The sequence below is a fragment of the Eulemur rufifrons genome, chromosome 7, assembly GCF_041146395.1.
Source record: "Eulemur rufifrons isolate Redbay chromosome 7, OSU_ERuf_1, whole genome shotgun sequence".
NCBI lineage: Eukaryota > Metazoa > Chordata > Mammalia > Primates > Lemuridae > Eulemur > Eulemur rufifrons.
In genome coordinates this window covers 66,939,462-66,959,688 of record NC_090989.1, presented here as the reverse complement: position 1 = coordinate 66,959,688, position 20,227 = coordinate 66,939,462, and the positions used below count along the sequence as shown (strand labels likewise).

At 46.0% G+C, this 20,227-nt stretch overlaps 1 protein-coding gene across 1 annotated transcript in view; it reads left to right on the top strand.

Annotated features, from left to right (window-relative positions):
- The window catches only part of ITGB5 (integrin subunit beta 5), a 105,056-nt gene that overhangs the window by 38,071 nt on the left and 46,758 nt on the right, over positions 1-20,227 (top strand). Inside the window, exons 5-7 of the mRNA XM_069472714.1 lie at positions 2,096-2,264; positions 18,331-18,492; positions 19,928-20,023. Of these exons, the coding sequence (XP_069328815.1) occupies positions 2,096-2,264; positions 18,331-18,492; positions 19,928-20,023 (427 nt within the window). The remainder of the gene's footprint in view (positions 1-2,095; positions 2,265-18,330; positions 18,493-19,927; positions 20,024-20,227) is intronic.

Below are 20,227 nucleotides of genomic sequence, written 5' to 3'. Positions count from 1 at the left end.
GGCGACATCCTATTCCAGTGACAGTGGAGACATTCCCAAGGTCTGTGTGACAAGCTGTGTTCCTTTCAGTACGAAGTGACTCTTGATTTGGTTATAGAAAATTCTCTGCAATGAAGGCTTCTCTCTGGCAAACACATTTTCTTAAAAGTAATTCTCCACAGTAAAAATGTATCTGCTTATTGCCGTTTGCAGAAGTGAAAGGGAAGAGGTAAAATATGCGGAGCTTTAGCTGAGTTTCTCACAGCTTCTCTGGTTTTCTCATTAAACAGCAATTATTATTCAGTCTCTCTCCTCCCTTTCCATAACCAGCCTGACCGAGTGTGACAATAAACACACACCTGAAGTCCTAAATTGTGGAACAGAAAAACACAGAAGCGTGTAGGAGCTTGAAGGAAGATAAAGAGGAGTGAGAGTTTGGATATATTTACTTCCTTCTGGGCCTATTATGCATTTGTCAAATGCTACAGATGGGACCTCAGTGCCTTTTTCCAGCTGGGAAAGTAATTTCCACGACTTTCTCTTTACCACAAAATGAGGGGGTAATGAGAAGTTTGGGTGGCCCAAGACATGGGTTTAAAAAAGAGTTTGACCTGTCCAAGCGCAAGGTGTCCATGAAGATTTGGAGGGAGAGGGGAGAAAAACAAAGGAAAAGCAAGTAGGGAAGGCCTCTAGCTGCCGCCACCTGTCCTGTCCAGAGAGAACTGTGACAATCGTGGGAATAGGGTTGATTCTGTCCAGAGCTGGCCTGTTTCGAGGGACTCTGTGCCATGTTGTGTTGTGCCTACAGTGGATGGAGCAGGGACTGTATCCCTGAAGGGGATGGCATGGCCCCGTGGCCCCTCAGAAGCCAAAGCTTGACTCTTTGCAGAGAAGGGGGGCCTGCCCAGACCTGCCCTGATGAGGCTGCTCTGTGGTGGCCGGTCAGGCAGAGTCCTCCTAGCGGTTGCTAAGCCTGTTTCCCTTCCCTTGCGCACAGCTTGGATTGGATCATAAAGCCTTTCCCCCAGGGCTCTCCATTAGGTGCTGGGTTTTCGTCTTTTGTTCTGGAAGAGAGGTGTCCTTAACACGGGTCCTGCAGTCTGGCACAGCCTGCTCCCAGCCTCCTCGCTCACTCTCACTGCAGCCCCACTGGCCACCTCTGTCCTCAGGCTGTCTGTGTTCCTTCCTGCCACAGGGCTCTTGCACATACTTATCTCTCTGGCTGTGACACTCTTCCCTCTCCCCCTTTACCTTGTGAACCTATTTATAAAACAGTGTAAGGCCTCTCTTCCTATTTCATTAGCTGTAGGTGAAGCTGAAACTCCCAGGACTGTATAGTTGGGAGCTAACTTCCTCCAGGAATGGGGCCACTTGGGGTCTGCACAGACTGGAGAGGAGATCACCCAATATTTTAGGAGAAAGGCTTGGTATTAACCTACCATTGACATGACTTCTTTCTTTCCAAATTTCTAGATAAAACTTTCCATTTGAAGGTGCTTAGTTTCTAAATGATTTTTACTGCATCTAAGAGAGCAGCTAGTTTATCATTGCAGTATTTATAAAGAAGCAGAAAGACTGTTTTCATTTCTGTTCCATTTAGCATTTGTTTGCGTGCCAGCATATTCTGGTGGTCTGTGAGTGCTTGACATGAATAGGCTATGTGATCCTTTGTCACACGGCAGCAGCAGAGTTGACTTGAGAAGCTGGTTTCACAGAGTAACTCTGCTTCTGTTGCCTTCCCTGGACACTGTCCACCTTCCTCAGCCCAGAGGAGTCTTCCCCTCCGCCCTGCCCACACCACGGGCCCCACACACCTTTCAAGGCCCACACCAGGTCTTCCTCCAACCACAGCAGGCTACTATTATGTCTACTTGCTCTGAACCATCGTCCATACCATTCACTCACACCGTGGTGTGTGCTGTCCTGCATGCAGTTTGGGACTTGGTGTTTCGAGAGTAGGGACTATGTTATTTATCTTTGTTCTCCCTGGAGCACATAGTAGGTGCTGTGTAAGTATTTATTGGTGCCTCTGAAGGCACTCAGTGAATGCACAGAACACTTGGTTAAGATTTAGAGATAATGATTGAAAAATGACTCTTCTCTTTTTTCTCTCTAGTTACAAGTTATTTCCAAACTGCGTCCCATCCTTTGGGTTCCGCCATCTGCTGCCTCTCACAGACAGAGTCGACAGCTTCAACGAGGAGGTTCGGAAACAGAGGGTGTCCCGGAACCGTGATGCCCCCGAGGGGGGCTTTGATGCAGTACTCCAGGCGGCTGTCTGCAAGGTAACTTCCCTTTCTGGTCCTGACCCTGCATTGGAGGTCAAGGTAGAGAGCATTAGTGTGGGTGTTGGCACTTCCTGCAGGAGGTGGCAGATTTTGAGCCCCCCTAGGATGTGGCTCCTGTCCACTCTTACATCAGAGGCTGAGCTCAGTGGAACCTCAGGGAAATCCACAGCAGTGAAATCAGCTGGAGCTCAGGAATGGATTGGGCTGGTGTGTGTGTCCATGTCAGGGTGTGGCTGTGTGCAAAGGGGTACTGTCTTTGCCAGAAGACAGCTGTTCTGTGTTTATACATTTGGCTTTTTTGCTTCTTTTCAGGGGAAAAAAGTAAAGGTCAAGCCATATACATAGAAGCTTGTAGAGCTTTCTGGCCCAATTTTTGTAAACTTTAAAGACTGCTCTATTGGAGAACTAGTTGAAAAAGAATTGCATGACATCTTTGGTTACATTTCTATTAATTTGTTTTTCTCTGCTTCTTTGTGATATATGAATCCAGGGGGAGGACATAGACTTAGGTCAGAAATGAACTCATGCTTTGAGGTTCCAATCTCAGCAAAATATATAAATGGAGTGTTGGTAATAACATAAAATAATTTTCTAATGTCAAGCCAGTGACCATGATAAAAAATAAAAATAAAACTCACCCTTGAATTTGCTACCACAACACATACTTATAAAATTTGTGTTTATCTTTGTAGTCTTTGTGCATACATTCAGCATTTTTTCATAGTGGTCATTATAGAGTATATATAATTGGTAATGCTTTCTTGAAAATTCAGGCGGGTTTGGCAATGAAAGGGTGGTAGGAACTCTTCAGTTTGGGGAGGCCGGGGTCAGAGGTTAGAACTCATTTAGAGGCTGCATAAGGCAGCTGCTATTCACTCACTGAGTGATTTGCATTTAATTGCCCACTCACATCGTTTCTGACCTCAAATAGCCTGGGTCCAATGTGTCACACACTCACTTTTCCTCTCCACTCCATCCTTGACAGGATGGGAAGAGAACCACAGTTGTCCTTCCTGAAATAAAAACGAACGTGGGAGCCAGAGATGGATAAGGGGAAGGGAAAATGTAAAGAAAGCAGCACAGGCATCTGCATTCCTCTTCTGGCTCCTGCTGTGGTTCTGCCCGTGGCTGCGTCCTCCTGGAGAGGAGGGTGGCAGTGGTTTCCCATCCAAGATGGCTGCACAGTGGCCTTTTCCCAGCTGCTGGCCAGAGCCAAATGGGTTGATTCAGAGTTCCCTGACGGTCTTTAGCAGTCTGAGAAAGGCAGATGGAACATAGCTAGAATGTATTCAGTTCTGAGTCTTTCACTGTTTCACAAAATACATAGTTTATGGATTTGATTCAGAAAGAAACGTCCTGTTTTTGATTGGCATTCAGATATTGATTGAAGGAGGTGTTGTCTTCACAGACATTCAGCCAAATTCTACTTCAGGGAACAAATAGTGCAAGGAAAACATAGGGGTCCCCCTCGTCTCTCCACCCTGAGAATTTTTTTGGATTTTCTTTTTTTAGGGGAGGACATCATCTTTAAGTGTTGGGGGGGAAGAACCCAATTATAGGCTTAAGCAACATCCAGTTATATTCTATTTAATTAGATTAATTTGAGGAGCCTTGTTCATTGCTTGAACCACAGTGGTCTTAGAGAAGCCATTCAATCCACTCTCGTGCCCACAGAACCTTCCTGTGCCATCCCAGTTGGGTGAAATGCTTTACTCTTTGAAAACTTAGTATTTCAAGACCCAAGCATTTCAGAAGTGACACTAGCAGATTTCCTAAACTCATTGCCCAAGTCTAGCAAATTATTGATGAGTAGGAGGCACTTGATGAGCATGTTTCAGATTTATGCCTGTTGAAGTTTTCTCTTATTCTCACCATGGCCTTTGCAACAGGGCATATCTGGAAAGTTAATAATGACTTAGAATTCCGCAGCCTGTGAGCCACCAGCTTCTCTCTTCACCTTTCCTTTTCCTTTGTGCTGTCAGTTTGGGTTTAGAAACATGCCAAACAATTTCTTTCTCATTTGAAATCACCTGTTCACAATAAATGTCATCCTTCCTGGTTCACCAAAGCCTTACTTATAGTAGCAAAAAATTGGAAATAGATGATGGGGTACCTTCTGATGAAAGGCTATGCAACAATCATACCATGAAAAAAAATTTAATGACTTCAGTAATATATAAGATAAATTAAGAGGGGGGTGGAAATCAGGTTATAAAACTGTGTGGTCAGGATGGTCCTGTTTTGTAAACAAAAAGAAAGAAATCAGTATGGAAAATACTGGAAATAGACCAAAATGAGGTAGCAGCAGTTGTCTCAGGTGACAGGATTATTTTTTCCTTTGGTGATTTTAATTTTATATTCGCTTACATTTTCATGAGGAATATGTATGATTTATTTATTTTGAAACATTTTAAACATACAACAGTAGAGAGAATAGTGAATTGAAACCCGTGTTCATTGCTTATCTTTAATGATTACCATCTCGTGACCCATCTTGCTTCTTTTGCAAAAAGAAGGAAACTACCTGTTTGTGTTTAGGATTCTATTTATGATAAGGACCCTGCTGCTCTGAGTGGAAGCTTTGAGTTGCTTTGAGTCCCCCAGCAGGTCACATGGCTGTGAGGGGCAGTTTAACAGCACCCACAGCTGAGGGAGCCTCTGCCATCCATGTGGCATTTTGTCCATGCACCGTTGTGGCTGGGTTGGAAGTGGAGAATGCCACTGCCCTGAATTTCTTATCTTTATCTGTGATTGAACCTGTTTATACTTTTTCATGGTCAGGATAATGGTTTCTCCCAGTACTGCTTTTATTGCTCTCCCAGGACTTTCTAGAAGTTGAGTCTAAAGTTGTTTATATTGAAATTGAACAGGTGAAAGTGTGACGTGTGGTTCAGACTGGAACTGCGGCTGCTTTCCTATTCTCTCAAAACAGGCAGTGCCCTTGGCCCAGGGAGGACACAGGGTGAGACGCTGGCAGAGAGCTCTGGGTTCCGGGTTGCCAGTTACTGCTTTGCTGTTCTTCATGGCTTTCAGGTTGAAGAAGTCACTTGCACATTTGAGCTTGGCCGGGCACATCCTGGCTGCGCAGGATTCTATGGACTGCTTTGTCTGGCCAGCCGGAGAATACGATCTCTGCAACCCAGAGCATTTCCCTGTTTGCCTAAGCTTCTAGGTCCCTGGCATTTATCCTCTGTGTCCTTTACACAGAGTTTCTGTTTCAATCCTGAGTCTCTAATTTGGCACTGTGTGTGAAAATTGTAAAGCATTTATGTCTTCTCAGGTGGATGAATAAGTCTTAAAGCAAACAAAGCAAGTTAAGATGTTGAGTAAAAACTTTTTTGTATGCATTGAGTTCTGTATTCCTTTGCTGGTAAGAACATCCTAACAAGACTTTCTGCAGGAATATGAGTTCTGTGGCCCTCTAGAAACCACGATAATCACCATACTTGCTCGACCATCATCCATGTGCCAGGTGTTTTATATACATTATCTTGATTCTTGTAAGAATCCTACAGTGTATTGGTGGTGGTTGTTCCCATTTCACAGGTAAGGAAACTGAGGATCACAGATATAAGTTACACTTAGAAAGGAGTAGAACCAGAATGTGGACCAGGCCTGTTGATTCTAAATGCCAAGCCTTTCCATTACCCAGGGACTGGGTGCTCTGCGAGGTAGCAGTGTAGAGCAAGGGGCACTGAATTTAGAGTCTTCTTGTTCTGATTCAAGCTGCTGCCTCTTCTGCTACCAGCTGACTCCATGGAGGCTGGTTGACCTCTCCGCTGAGACAGATACCCAGACAGCCAGGAAACAGAGCACGTGGAGGAGCCCTTTCAGGTGGCTCATCTGGGAGATGCAGGGGGTGGGATTGCCAGGGAGGAGCTCCAGGGTGCCTTCCAGCTGCGCTCCCATCCCCTTTTGCTCAAAGCTGTTAATTTTGCTTTTTTGTCTCTCCTGGTTCAGGCTTGAGCCTCAGGCCCAGCAGGGGCTGCTGCAGATACCTGTAAAGGGTGGAAAATCTTCCAGTCCCAGAGTCAGGCATGGATATAAGGGATTTTGTCTCTGCACTCTCCCCATCCCTGTCCCCAGAGTTGATTTGGTTTATTGTGACTTGTTGTCTAATTTCTTTTAGACCTCAGACTTGTGTTACTTTTCCAAGTATGAGGTGAAAAACGTAGGAAATTGCCTTTCTTTCTTTGAGGAAGACAGCCCCATCTCCCCCACCAGCCTGCCCCTTCGGGCCACCTGAAAGGACTCCTCCACATGCTCTGTTTCCTGGCTGTCTGGGTATCTGTCTCAGCACACGTGAGCTGCTTCTACAGCAGGTCGCACCATGGGTTTCTGGGGCTTGATCCAGCACCAACCTGCTCACTCTTCCTCTGCCAGAGTGTCTTTGGGAAACACCATGAAAGTATTGGGTCTCCCTGGGGGCTGTGCATGCAGGTATGCAGACCCTCCACCCTGTGGGGCTGTTGTCAGGCCTGGTGCAGGTTCCCCTTGGCTTTCTATGTTGCAGGGCGTTGCTGTTTAATGCACACTTCTGAGTCCCTCTGCTGGTCTGGTCTCTGAGGTGACCCTGTGGTTTCCTTGTTCTGCCTTCTGCCCGTGAGCTGTGCTGTGGGCTTCACTGCCCTGCTGACAGCTGCTGTTCTGGGATGAGAGGTGGGAACTGGCTGAATCACAACTCAGTATTTATTGTCAACAAGGCGTGGGTGAGAGTTTGCGTTTCTTCTTACCCTCTAGCGCGAGCCAGTGGCGTGCCTGCTTCTGCCTCTGTCCTAGGTGTCTGCACATGCTGGCGGCTCCTTCACAGAGTTATCCCGGGGAGAAGCAAGGAGGGCCCTCTGGAAACCGAGGCTCTGTTTGCATACCTGATGAGAATATCAGTTTTTAATTTCAAGTCAGAGACTCCTTCTTGCTTAGAATGTCCGTTTGGGAAAAAGGGTAAGAGACAGGGATTTGCCCCTGGGCTCTGCTGTCCCTGTTCTGTCCCCAGCCTCCACCGTGGCCTCTGCATTCCAGCCACAAGGACCTTGAGTCAGTTGCTCTGACTCACGCGAGGCCCTTTGCACATGTTGTTTCCTCTGCTTGGAATACTCCTCCCTGTATTCCTGCTTTTCTTTCTTTCTTTTCTTTTTCTTTGAGTAATAGACTTTATTTTTTAGAGCATTCTTAGGTTCACAGCAAAAGTACAGAGAGTAGAAAGTACGGAGTTCCCACAACCTCCCCCCAACCCGCCACACACATGCAGCCTCCCACCGTCAACCTCCCACAGCAGTGGGGCATGTTGCAGACAGCAAACCAGTGCTGGCACAGAGTTGTCACCCGCAGGCCATAGTTTGGGTTAGGGGTCACTCTAGGTGTTGTACGTTCTGTGAGTTTGAACAAGTGGACAGTGACATGTGTATCATACAGAGTAGTTACTACAGTACCATACAGAGCTTCCCTGCCCTAAAAGTCCCCCGTGCCCCACCTGTTCATCCCTTTCTTCCTCCCTCCACACCTGCTCTTCTTTGACTGTCTAGTCTGTGCCTATTTCAGTTTCAGACCTTTGCTTAATTGTCCGTCACGGAAGCCCTCCCTGACTAGGTCAGGGTGCCCTGGCTCCAGGCAGGCCCTTGGTCCCTTCTATCCCATTTGTCATCTTACTGTCACTTGAGCCATGATTTGAATGAGGTCTGCCTCCCTTTGAGACAGTGAACTCCGCGAAGGCAGGGGCTGTGGCTCCTTTTCTTACCACCACACATCCCCAGCACCGGCCCACCTCGCACGTAACACATCCTCGCTAAACATCTGGTGAACAAACAGGTGTCTTTATGCTTCTGAAGTCCAGGAATACCAGGTCCTTCTGGCCCCAAGCTCGTCCCGTCCTGGATGGGACACCCACCCTCCCACCTGCCAGGCCACCTCCACGTGACTTACAGTGCTTCATACAGACCCATTACAGCAGAGCCAGAAGCACTGTTGCTTGGTAATACTTTTTAATCCAGAAAGCATTTATTAAGTGCCAACTTTTTCTTATCTTGAGAAAACTTAAGAAAGGGGAGATAAAATCCCTGTCCTGAGGGATTTGATTTGAGCCTGCAGGTCCACTAGAAGCTTAATAAAACAGCCTGTTTGTAAACATTAGGTTGAACCATTTGAAATTATTGATATTTAACTATTAATGATATTTGGTATTTGCCTGTTGAATTTTTTCCTACAAAAAAATGAAAAATTCATATGGTTCAGCCTTATATGAATACATTCCAAAATTTCCTTCAATTCAGATGGGACTGTACCACAGAGCCCACGTTAGAAATGTTCTACTGGACATTGTTGGGGTTTGGGATCAAGATAAATGTCTATGTCCTGAGTCACAGGCCAAGATTTCTTTTTCCCAAGGAAAGAAATACTACATTTTTGTCCTCATTAAGTTTAACCGCAGAGCATATTTTTTTAAAAGATATTTCATTGCGAAGTCTGATGGAAGCAGGAAAAACAAACTACAAATGAGAACATGTTTATTATTATAGAGTGATAGAAATATGCCCGAATATCAACACGATTAAGGAAGCCAATCAGAGACATTCCAACATTGTTTTTCCTTATGTGCCTTGTTGGAATTAAGTCTGTCCCCAAACTCAGATCACTGGCTGGCCAGGTCAGCCCCCTTCTCTTCCACATCCTCCCTGAAACCTGTCCTCTCTCTCAGTGCTTGCCTGAAAGGTTAGTTAGGGTACATTGTTAGTGATTAATTTTGAAAGTCTGTTGCGTGCTTGCTGTGTACACGATGCCCTGTTAGGTGCCATGAGGGATGCACGGTTGAAACAGCTGCAGCTGCCGTGTCCGTGGGCATCACTTGGCTGGAGGACTGATGGGTGTGCGCCATCTGAGCTACAGCCAGCGTTTAGACCCCAGGGAAGCTCTGGCTCCTTCGGACCCAGTGGTTCAGTTGTAGCATCCTTCTCCCTTAAGAGGTCACCCTGGGCTCTTGCTTCCCTGTGACGCTCTGATGCTAATGACGCTATTGATCACTGCTGGCTGAATGCTTTTGCTGAATGCTTTTGAGAGCCAGGCTCTGTGCCAAGCACTTAACGGGGCTTATTTCACTTACTCCTTTGAAGGTGGTTTTACTGTCTCCTCTTGAAGAGGAAACAAACCTAGAAAGGGTGAATAACTTTGCAAAGGTCTTACAGCTAGAACGGCAGAGCCAAAGATAGAAACCGTGACCACCCGCCGGTGTGGCTTAACCTTGACGTTAGAGTGTTTGCCGTCTTTTGAAGTCACATAGGAACGGAGGAGTGGGAGGGGACACTTCCGAAGACAGCAGAGTCCTAGTCCAGGGAAGCATCACAATCGCCCAGGTGACCCAGTTCGCCAGCAGTAGAATGGGACTGGATCAATCCTGGGGACGACAGTTGTGTGTGCCACTTGTCTCTGGAGCTAAGAATTTCTTCTTTATCTGAAGCAGTTATACTGTGGCTCTGCCAGCCCTTGGCATTTTCCAGGGAGGCCACTAGTACTGTCCCACTGTCAGGGTGCTGACGGAGCCTGGCGCTTTGAGTGAGTGTGCTTATCTTTGCCCTTGGCTTCCCCGTCTGTAAAATGGGGGCTCCGATATCTGCCTTCTCGTTCCTAGCTGACAGGTGTCTCAGAGCCACCGGCTCTGCTCTCTGGGCTCTCACAGATACGCTGAGGCAAGGCACTGGTTTCCACGCGGTGGATCTTCTTCAGCAGAGAGAGCGCATGTGCCTGGTGACTCTTCAGTGACCACTGGGTCTGTAGGCTGTGTTGACACCTGGACTCCTTCCTTTGGACAACTGCTAATTTTAATTAGGCAGGTTGACCCTGAGATCAGAGAACCTGGAAATTTAAAGCTCATGTTTCTGTCCTCACTGGACCTGCTCCCTGGGATGGCATCTTTATTCTAGGACTCCCTTGTCTTGGAACACTGTTTTCCAGATAGTATCGTTGTGTCCACAAAAGCAAGCCAGGTCCGCAAGCCAGCGCACGTTCAGGCAGGCAGCACCTGTGTTTTCTAAGCCAGCTGAGTGAGAGATACCAGCTGCCCTCAGGTTCCCAGGAGTCGGCGGCCCAGGCCTGCCCCTGCACTGCCCCACGGCGGGTCCTTGAGTCTGCCTCTTTCCCTTGTCACACTCTGCCGTAGTCCATGTGTGTAAACAAGGTCCTGTGAAATGGATCTGGGGACCGGCAGGCTTAACATGAGCCAGTTGAAGATTCAGCTGCCAAACCCAGGCCGTGCACTCCAGGCCAAAGCAGAGCCTTGCAGGCCACTGTCCCAGCCCGCTTGCTTCCTCTGTGCAGGTCACACAATGTCCAGAGAACTGTGTCTGCCTCTGGGAGCTGCGTTTAAGGCACAGCAAGAGAGCAGAGGGGGAAGTGGGGGGTGCCGGGCATGGGAACCATGTCCTGTGAGGAGATGAACTGTGGGCAGAGGACGTTCACTGCCCTCAGTAGCATTAGAGCAGAGGGGTTAAACCCTTCTGGCTACTCCAGGGGATGTGCTAGGGTAGCCACAGGGAAGCAGGTTGGAGTCCAAGGTAAGGAAGAATTTTCTAACAAGAAGAGCTGCTCAACAGTGTGGTGGGGCGGGGTGGTGGTGGTGGGGCGCCCTGTACCCACATGTGGGTGCCAAAGAGAAGATCCCTGCACTGGATGGGAGGTTGGATGAGAACCTCTGGGGTTCCTTCCAAACTTCAGGTACTACATATCTCCTATAGATCTGTTTTTCTACCCAGCAACCCACTGGTGCTTTTGTCCTGTACTTTTGCCCCTGCAAGCCTGTCTTCTCTGGTTCTCAGCGGCACCTAAGCTGCATCTGTGTGTGGCCACTATGACCATGAACTCTACCTCACGTGCTCATTTTGTTTGCCAAGCACTGCTTTCCTCGAGCTGGTGTCTGGAAAATCTCTCCCTGGGTCCTGTTGGTGTTGGCTTTTCATGTGGGTAAGAGTCCAGGTGGGGTGGGGAAGCTGTTCAAGGGACAGGCTGTGGAGGTGAGGAGGAGAAGGATAGAAGCCTGTCCTTGGTCCTTGGAGTGACTGTCCTCCTTTGTTAGACCTTGCAGCCTTTGACTGGTGGTGTTAGGCCCCACCCCCGCCCCAACCAAATTGCCCTACAGGCTGGAAATTTGTGTCCTCAAACTAGTGAAAACAAGTCCCCGAGCCCCTAACCATTTGTTCTTTCTCCCCCAGTCCCTAAGCCCTCTGGGGCCAGCCTCTTGGGAGGAGTCTGTTTTTTATTTATTTTCTCGAAGACTGGGAAGGGCTGGTCTTCCATCCATTGCTGTTTCTCCTTTTTATGGAGAACTGAGAGTGAGGCCAGATTATAAGGAATTGAGGGGAGGAAATTGAGGCAATGAGTCTGCTAGTCTAGCAAAAGAGAGAGATGAGTGATGAGAGTTTGGTGGAGTAGCCAGGTCAAGAGAAGGGTCATTGTAAGTGGGCTGTGAGCTTATTTTTAGGTTCATGGGAAGGAACCAGAGGAGAGAGTGACTGTCTCCAAAGAGGGTGGGATTTTCAGGCCTCTGTTTCCTCAGGGAGGGAGGAACCCTCCTTCCTTTGGGGCAGTGAGATCAGGGCGAGCCTGGGAGGACACGCCAGTTTGTTTAGGATGGAGAGGAGGGTGCAGGCTGAAAGTCGTCCCAGGGCTATGTCACCAGACACCCTGAGATCCTGGGAATAGATGAGGAGGGAAGTCCTCTTGCCTGCCTCTCTGGGTGCCTGCGTGTGTGTGGACCTGCATTTGAAACAGACCTTGTGGTGAATTTGATACAGATTTGATGAGTGAACATAGAACAGTTAAGGGAATCTCAGTCCTGGCCAGACACTGGGCTTCTTGCTTCTGAATCCAGTGTGTTCCCGCCCCGCCCACCCCTGCCGTCTTCATCTGAGGCCTGACCGCTGTCAGTGTAATGAAACTGGTTTTGTTTGCATTTTAGTTTCACTCTGAGACATGGAGAAAAGTTTAGCTGAACAAATAGCTCTTCTTTTACAAAGCGCTTTCTTAAAAAGAGAATACATTCAACATATACAAATTCAGAAAGTACAGATAAGTGCTAAATATCACCTATAACGCTACAGTCCAAAGATAATTGTGTGCTTCTGAATTATAGACATAGGTAAGACATTTTCAGCTCCATGGAAGTACTGATGGCAATGGCTGTCAGTTACTGGCTGTTGACTGTATACCACGTACTGGGCTGGATGCTCCATGTGTATCATTTTACTTAATTTTATCAACACTATTATTATCTTCTTCTTATAGATGAGGAAGATGAGATAGGGAAAGAATAACTTGCCCAGGGTCACAAGGACAAGATGAGGTAGATGCGGGTTGAGCCCAGATTTGCCACACACCGAACTCCGTGCACGTGAATGCTCATTAAATTATAATTGATGTACAAGAACTACATATATCAAAAGTGTACAGTTAGACCAGTTTTGTCATATATATGTATATACCCCTCTGGAACCACCTCCACAATCAAGATAATGAACATATCCCTTCACCTCCAAAGAGTATTTGTGCCCCTTTGTCTTTCTCCCTCCTCCCCTCCTTCCTCCCTTCCCCCAGAATTTGCTTCGTGTCACTACACATTAAACTGTATTTGCTAAAATGTTATATATAGTATACACTCTTGTGTCTGGCTTATTTGTGCAGCTCATACTACTTATTGAGTAGTATCCCATTGCATAGCTACGCAACAGTTGACCATTCACCTGTTGATGGACATTTGGGTTGTTGCTAGTTTTTGCGTGTTATAAGGGAGCTGGCATAAATGTTCATGTTCATGTCTTCCTATGGATGTATGCTTTCATTTCTAGGTCAGTACCTAGAAGCAGAATGGCTGGGTCATATGGTAGGTGTTTAACTTTTTAAGAATCTTCCAAACTGTTGTCCAAAGTACATATATTGTTTTACATTTCTACCAGCAGGGTATGAGGGTTCCAGTTCCTACACATCTTCGTCAACCTTTGGTATGGTCAATCTTTTTATTTTTAGCCAATTTAATAGGCTATAGTAGAATCTCATTGTGGTTTTGAATTAATATTAATACAAGGCTTTTGCATTGCTATGCAATAACTCACATTCTCTGTAACAATTGTGTAGCCTCACATATCAAGTGATAAAAGGAGAAGAGATGTAAAAATTATTACCGGTCCTAGAATATTATAGATTGATTCCCTTTATAGTCCCTTTTATGTGGTAAATACTTTAATATATTCTGTCTAAACCTAGCACCAGCCCTGCAATGCAGGCTTATCTCCGTTTTACAAATGAAGTTGAGGCCCAGGGAGGTGAAGTGGCTGACTCAGGGTTTCATAGTTAGAGCAAAGCAAGGATTTGAACTTAGACTCCTCTATTCCAAAGCTCACGTACTCTGGCCCTCATGCCATATTCAATTTATAGTTCAGTGTTTTCTTTTTTTAAAAAAAATCCATTTTCCCACTATTGCTTCCTACCCCAAACATGGAATACAGAGCTTAAACCTTGCAAACAGATAGATCTGCCAGCCAAGCAGGCAGTAAGGGAAATTATTTTTAATGCAAATACTCCATGAAGTCACCACTCACAGAACCTCCAAGCCTGAAAGGCTGGGTGAGTGAATAAGCATGTCTTGACTCCTTTGCTGCGGCCAACCTCTGGACCAAATTTGTTAACACCACTTACATAGCAAGAGCCCACTTCCAAGAAAAACAGAATTGTTATTTTTATGCTGTACCACTCCTCACTTGTGGAGCGATTTCCATTTCAGATGCAACCTTTCATTCCACAAACATTGGTTAATATTTTGGATCTGGCAGTCACCAGTTGAGAGCCTACCCTGAACCAGGCACTTTATGAATTATTAAATATCTCATTTATTACAGGTGTAGCCTCCTCTCCCTATATGATTGTGGGCAAAAGTCCGGTCATCTGAACCTGGCTTCCCTGGCCCTTGCTAGTTGAGCAGGCTGGTGACTTCGTCTCCCTGAACACCAGTGTCCTCGCCTGTAAGATGGCAAGGTCGTACTTCACAAGGGTTGCAGTGAAGATTCAGTGGAATAATGGAAGTGCTCAATATGTGTTAAGTATTGTGATTCCTGTTTTACTGAGAAGAACAAAGCTTTTGAAGTATTGAATAATTCGGGCAATTAGGGGCAGCAACAAGATCCAAATGCCCATTGTAAGGCACCCGAGTTCCATGTTGTTCTGTCTGGGTGCCTAACCCACTTTGGGTCCCCATAAAACCCTCAAGAAGCTGGTATTGAGGAAATGGATAGAGCCACATTCAGAGCCCAGGCTTGCAAAAGGCACGCCTGCTATGAAAGATAGTTTGGAAAACAATGGGAAAGAGGAAAAAAGATTACCCATAAATAACCCCAACCCCAACCACATTATATGGTACATTTTGTTCTTTTAATAGAGTTATAGTTATGTTTGTTTCTTACATAGTTTGTAATCATACTACAAATGTAGTGCTGTATTCTTTGTTTTCACTTTGTATTATACATGTTTACACATAATGCATACTTTTTATGAACATAATTTCTAATGGCTGTCGAGGAGATATCTCAGTTTACTTACCTTTTCCCACATAATAGGATATTCACGTCTTTTCCTTTTTCTCACTATTAACAAAAATACTGTTGTGCATATTTCAGAATACTTCTTGTAGATAGGCCGTAAAGTAGAATCACTGAGTCAAAGATATATATATACTTATTAAAGGATTTTTCAAAGTCAGGCTTATCGAGGGATAATTTATATAGAGTAAAATTTACCCTTTTTAGATGTGAAAGTCTTATAGCCACTCCCACAATTATGATACAGATTATTTCCATCACCCCGGGGAGTTTTCTAATGTGCCTTAGTTGTTGATCTTTTCCTGAATACCTTATGAATGGAATTAGACAGTAAGTTGCCCTTTGAGTCAGGTTTACTTAGTACTTTAGAGATTCATTCCTGTTGTTGTGTATATCAGTAATCTGTTCCTTTTTATTGCGGAGTAGCATTTCATTGTATGGATATACTGCAATGTGTCTATCTGTTCACTACCTGATGGACATTTGGATTGTTTCTAATTGTGAATAAAGTTGCCATAAATATTTGCATAGAGGTTTTTATATGAGCATAAATTTTCATTTCTCATGGGTAAATACCAAAGAGTAGGACTGCTGTATTGATAGTAAGTGTATATTTAACTTCATAAGAATCTGCCAAACTGTTTTCCAAAGGTGCTGAAACGTTTTGTATTCTCACCAGCAACTGTGAAAGTCCTAGTTGTGCTACGTCCTTATCCGCTCTTGGTATTATCAGGGATCGTTCACTTCCCATCCAGATAGCTGTCTAATGGCTATCTTGTTGTGCTTTTAATTTGTGTTTCCTTAATAACTAATGATGTTGAGGATCCTTTCGTGTGTTTATTTCCATTCATATATCTTTTCTGGTGAATTGTTTAAATCTTTTGACCACTTTTTGTTTGTTTGTTTGTTTGTTTGTTTGAGACAGTGTTTCACTCTATCGCCCAGGGTGGAGTGCAATGGGGCCATTATAGTTCACTGTGGCCTGGAACTCCTGGGCTCAAGCGATCCTCCTGCCTCAGCCTCCCGAGTAGCTGGGACTACAGGCATGGGCCACCATGCCAGACTGATTTTTAAAATTTTCATGTATAGATGGGACCTTGCTATGTTGCCCAGGCTGGTCTCTAACTCCTGACTTCAAACGATCCTCACACCTCAGCCTCCCAAAGGGCTGGGATTATAGGTGTGAGCCACACCCCTGGCCATTTTGACCACACTTTACATTCAGTTTGGTTTTTTATATTATCGACCTAGGAGAGGTCTTTATATGTTCTTTATTATAATTTTATTTTTTGTAAATATTTTCTCCCAGTCTGTGCCTTGTCATTTCATTTTCTTAACAGTATCTTTCAAAGACCAGAAGTTTTGTTTTGAAGAAGTCCAATTCATCAATTTTTTTATCCTATGAATCATCTTATCTAAGAAATCTTTGCCTATATCAAAATCACAAAGGTTTTCTCCTATGTTTCCTTCAGAAGTTTTATAGCCTTAGGCGTACTTTTAGATCCACATTGAGTTAATCTTTGTGTACCGTGAGAGGTACGGGTTGGGTTGAACTTCCTTTTTTTGCATATGGATATCCAGTTGCTCTGGTATCCTGTGCTGGATTGACTATCTATGTGTGGGTCTATTTCTGGTCTCTCTGACCTGTTCCACTGATCTGTGCATCCAACCTTTTGTCCATACCACACTGTCTTGTTTCTGTAGCTTTGTAAGAAGTCTTGACCTTCAATAATACGTCATCCAACTTTGTTCTTCTTTTTCAAAATTGTTTGGCAGTCTTCATTGTTTACAATTCCATATAAATTTTAGAATGAGTTTGTCATTCTCTCAAAAAGACCTTCTGAGTTTTTAATTGTGATTGTGTCAAATGTATAAATCGATTTGTGGAGAAATAATGTCTCAACACCATTGACTCTTCTAATTATAAAAATGATATCTCTCTGCCCATTTATTTAGGTCTCTGATTTTCCTTAAGGTTCTTAATACACTTTGTCAAATTAAAGGTTGGTCTTCTATTTCTTGCCAGGGTGTTTAGCACATGCCTATAGCCTTGTGGATAGCAGAGCCACACTTTTTCCTGCAAAAACCCTGCTGGTTTACACTCTCTCTTGATTGTGCTTTATCTCCCAAGCGTCGGGCCCCCTCTTTTCCACATTGCATGGCTTAAAATCCATTGCTTTAGCTATTTAAAAGTCTTAAACTCTTTATCAAAATATAATATGCACACAGAAAACTATGCATAAGAGAGTATATCTCAATCAATGTTCACAGAGCAAAAATACCAGCTCAAGAAACATTACCACACCCTGGAAGCCTCTTGGTGACCTCTCCCAGTTCTGCCAAAAAGAGGAACCACTATCCCACCATCTACAACATAAAGTTTTGCCATGGCTTAGCTTTTCATTGCCTGAAGGGACCTTCTAGGTTTCTTACTCCAAGTCCCTAAGCTGTGCCTAGTTTCCTTGTGTGCTCCTTTCCCGTCCGCTGTTGCTAGTGCCTGGAATGGCCACCCCCTCTCTGCCTTCTCCTTCTCATTTCTAATTCCAGCTTCCTCAAAGTGTCCTCATCCCTCCAGCTCAGCTTAAGTGCTATCTGTGCTGGAAAGCCTTTCTCTCCTCCTCCTCTCCCTGGCTTCCGCTGACATTGCGTTTCCTAACCCATATCATGGTGTATTGAAGTTGCTGTTTCCATGTGATTGTAAGCTCTTTGAGGTCTGGAACAAGCTTTTCTGTGGCTCCAGGGCCTTCTTTGGGGCCTGGCATGCAGTAGGAGATCAGTAATTGTATGGTGGATGAATGTTGAGTGTCTAGGAAACTGATCCTCAAAAGGTTAATGTCTTTGCTCACAATAATGTCAGTCCTCACTGGCTGCTTTTCAAACCCCTTGTCCCCTTCATGTTGCTCTGACTTCTTGTGATTTATTTTTTTATTTGCATGCTGCTAGAATAGATGACAGGTTCTACCAAACCCTCAAAAAACAGACTTGGTCATTTGAGCACTCTGAGTGACTCATGTCTCATGGGGAGACCGGCGGGTTCACTTAACCATCATCTTAGACAAGCACAGCCAACCAGAGTGTGTGATGGGGAGGTTGCAGGGGGGAGGGGCGGCGTTAAAGGTTGTTCTGGGGAAGGTATTAGGTGAGGCTAAAAGGGAAGCGCCCAAGAGAAGCAGCCCTCAGGTATAACTGAAAGGGGCAGGGATGAGTGTGATGGGCTAGAGAGAGGGGCTTCCAGGCACATGGGCCTGTGAGGGCAAAGGCTTGGAGATTTGTCTCTGTGCATCTAGGGCTTCCTAGTTCCAGACTGTGTCTCCTCCAAGCCTCTATGGAATCCCTCCCCAGTGGTTTTATGAGTGTGCCCCAGGGATGCACGGCCAGGGGGAAATGCCTCTGATTCAGACCTCGGCCCCGGGAGATGGGCCAGTGCCTTGTCTGGTGCCCCAGAGCAGGCTTGGGCTGGATGACTTTGTACCCACCCACCTTCTGTCCCGCAGGAGAAGATCGGCTGGCGAAAGGATGCGTTGCACTTGCTGGTGTTCACGACGGACGACGTGCCCCACATTGCGCTGGATGGAAAATTGGGGGGCCTGGTGCAGCCACACGATGGCCAGTGCCACCTGAACGAGGCCAACGAGTACACTGCGTCCAACCAGATGGTGAGGGCCAGGGACCGGGCTCCCTGACACCCCTCCTGTGACCCTGCCAAGGTCCAAGTGCTCACCTGGCCTTGAAACCTTCCTGTGGCCCTCAGTGCTGACTGCTTTCTGACGCATCCCTGGGATTGGGTTTCATTATTCCCTCTTCTTTCTCCAGCTGAATGTCCAGAACTCCTCATTCACTGAGAACATTTCTCGGGGACTTCTGAGACTGGTTCATCTTTCTGCCATTGTGCACCTAAATGAGGACTGCTTAGTTGGGGGAAGAGATGACCCAGGGGAAAAAGGGAAGCTCTCAAAGGGGAGAGAGGATCCTAAAGTGGGGTGGGGACTGTGTTCTTGCAGCAGTCACAACTGAGACAGACATCATAGGACAAGACTTGCCGACTTCTAGAAATAGGCTCCCTGAGGTGGTGAGTACCCGTCAGCGTCAGGAGTGGGCAGAGACGTTCTGCATGGAATGGGAGGCACCAGGAACCTTCCACTCCCAATAGTCTATGACCACAACTATGTAATTTAAAAGAATTTTTGCAAAATTTCAAACATATATAAAAATAGACCAGTAAGAATGAACCTCTAAATACCCATCACTCAGACCCAGCAATTATCAGGATCTTGCCATACTTATGCGATTTTTTTCCCTCAGAAAATCTACACCTTTTTCTTTCTCAAATCCATTCTGCTTTCTGGCCGGGGAGGAATTCTCAATTTTCTTTCCTGGACAAGCCCATTTTGTCCAGTTTCAAGAGGTGGTCAGTGCCAAACCTTCCATATTATCCAGGAATAATGGAGTCTGGAGAAAAGACTCTAACTGTAGAAACTCACCTGTTCCCATTATCAGCCCTTACAATCCTCAAGGACACTGTGAAACTGCCCCTCAGCCTCCTCCCTGCCTACCCTCTCTGCTCACCCCACCTATGGCCCGACTTCTTGTCCTGGGGTCGGCAGCCTCTCTGCCCATTCTGAGCCAGGAGCAGGACTGAGCAGGCCTGTGGGCGATGTTGACACGCCTAACTCTTGGCCACAGGAAAGTGAAATACGGCAAGGAGGTAGGGAAGAGAAGTCTTAGGTAACAAGTGTTGGTGGCAGATGGTAGGAGGTGGTAGCTGTTCTCTTCAAGGCCTCCCCACTTGTCCCATCCCTGCTGGAAGGATGGAGACAGGCCAGGCATGGAAGGCCTCCCCTCATCACTCCACCCTGGGGTGGGAGGAGCGGGGGAGGGAATCTAGTTTGGTGGGTACCAGAGGGTTCTTTCCTTGAGGGTCTCCCCAGTTCCTCAGGGGCTGCCAATGGAGCCTGGTTATAAAGGGGCTTATGCGGCCTGGGCAAGTACTTTCCATGGCAAGTGCCGAGCTGCTGAGTGTGTGTTGGAGCCAGGTGCTCGGCTGTCCGCCCGTTAGAAATGTTATAGCCTTGACTTTTGCCTTGGCCCTAGGACTATCCATCCCTTGCCTTGCTTGGAGAGAAGCTGGCAGAGAACAACATCAACCTCATCTTTGCAGTGACAAAAAACCATTATATGCTCTACAAGGTATGCCAGGAGGGAGGGACGCTGTGGCCTGACTCTGGGGCCGTGCTGACCCTAAGGTGAATGGGGGATTAGAACGTGGGGTGGGGTGGAGTGGGGGGTGAGGAGTGTTTACAGACCGTTCTATGTGAGGGAGACTCAAAGGAGGGGTGGGCTCTAGCCCTGTCTTGATCTAGTGGAAATAATAGTATTAAGAAAGCTATTAAG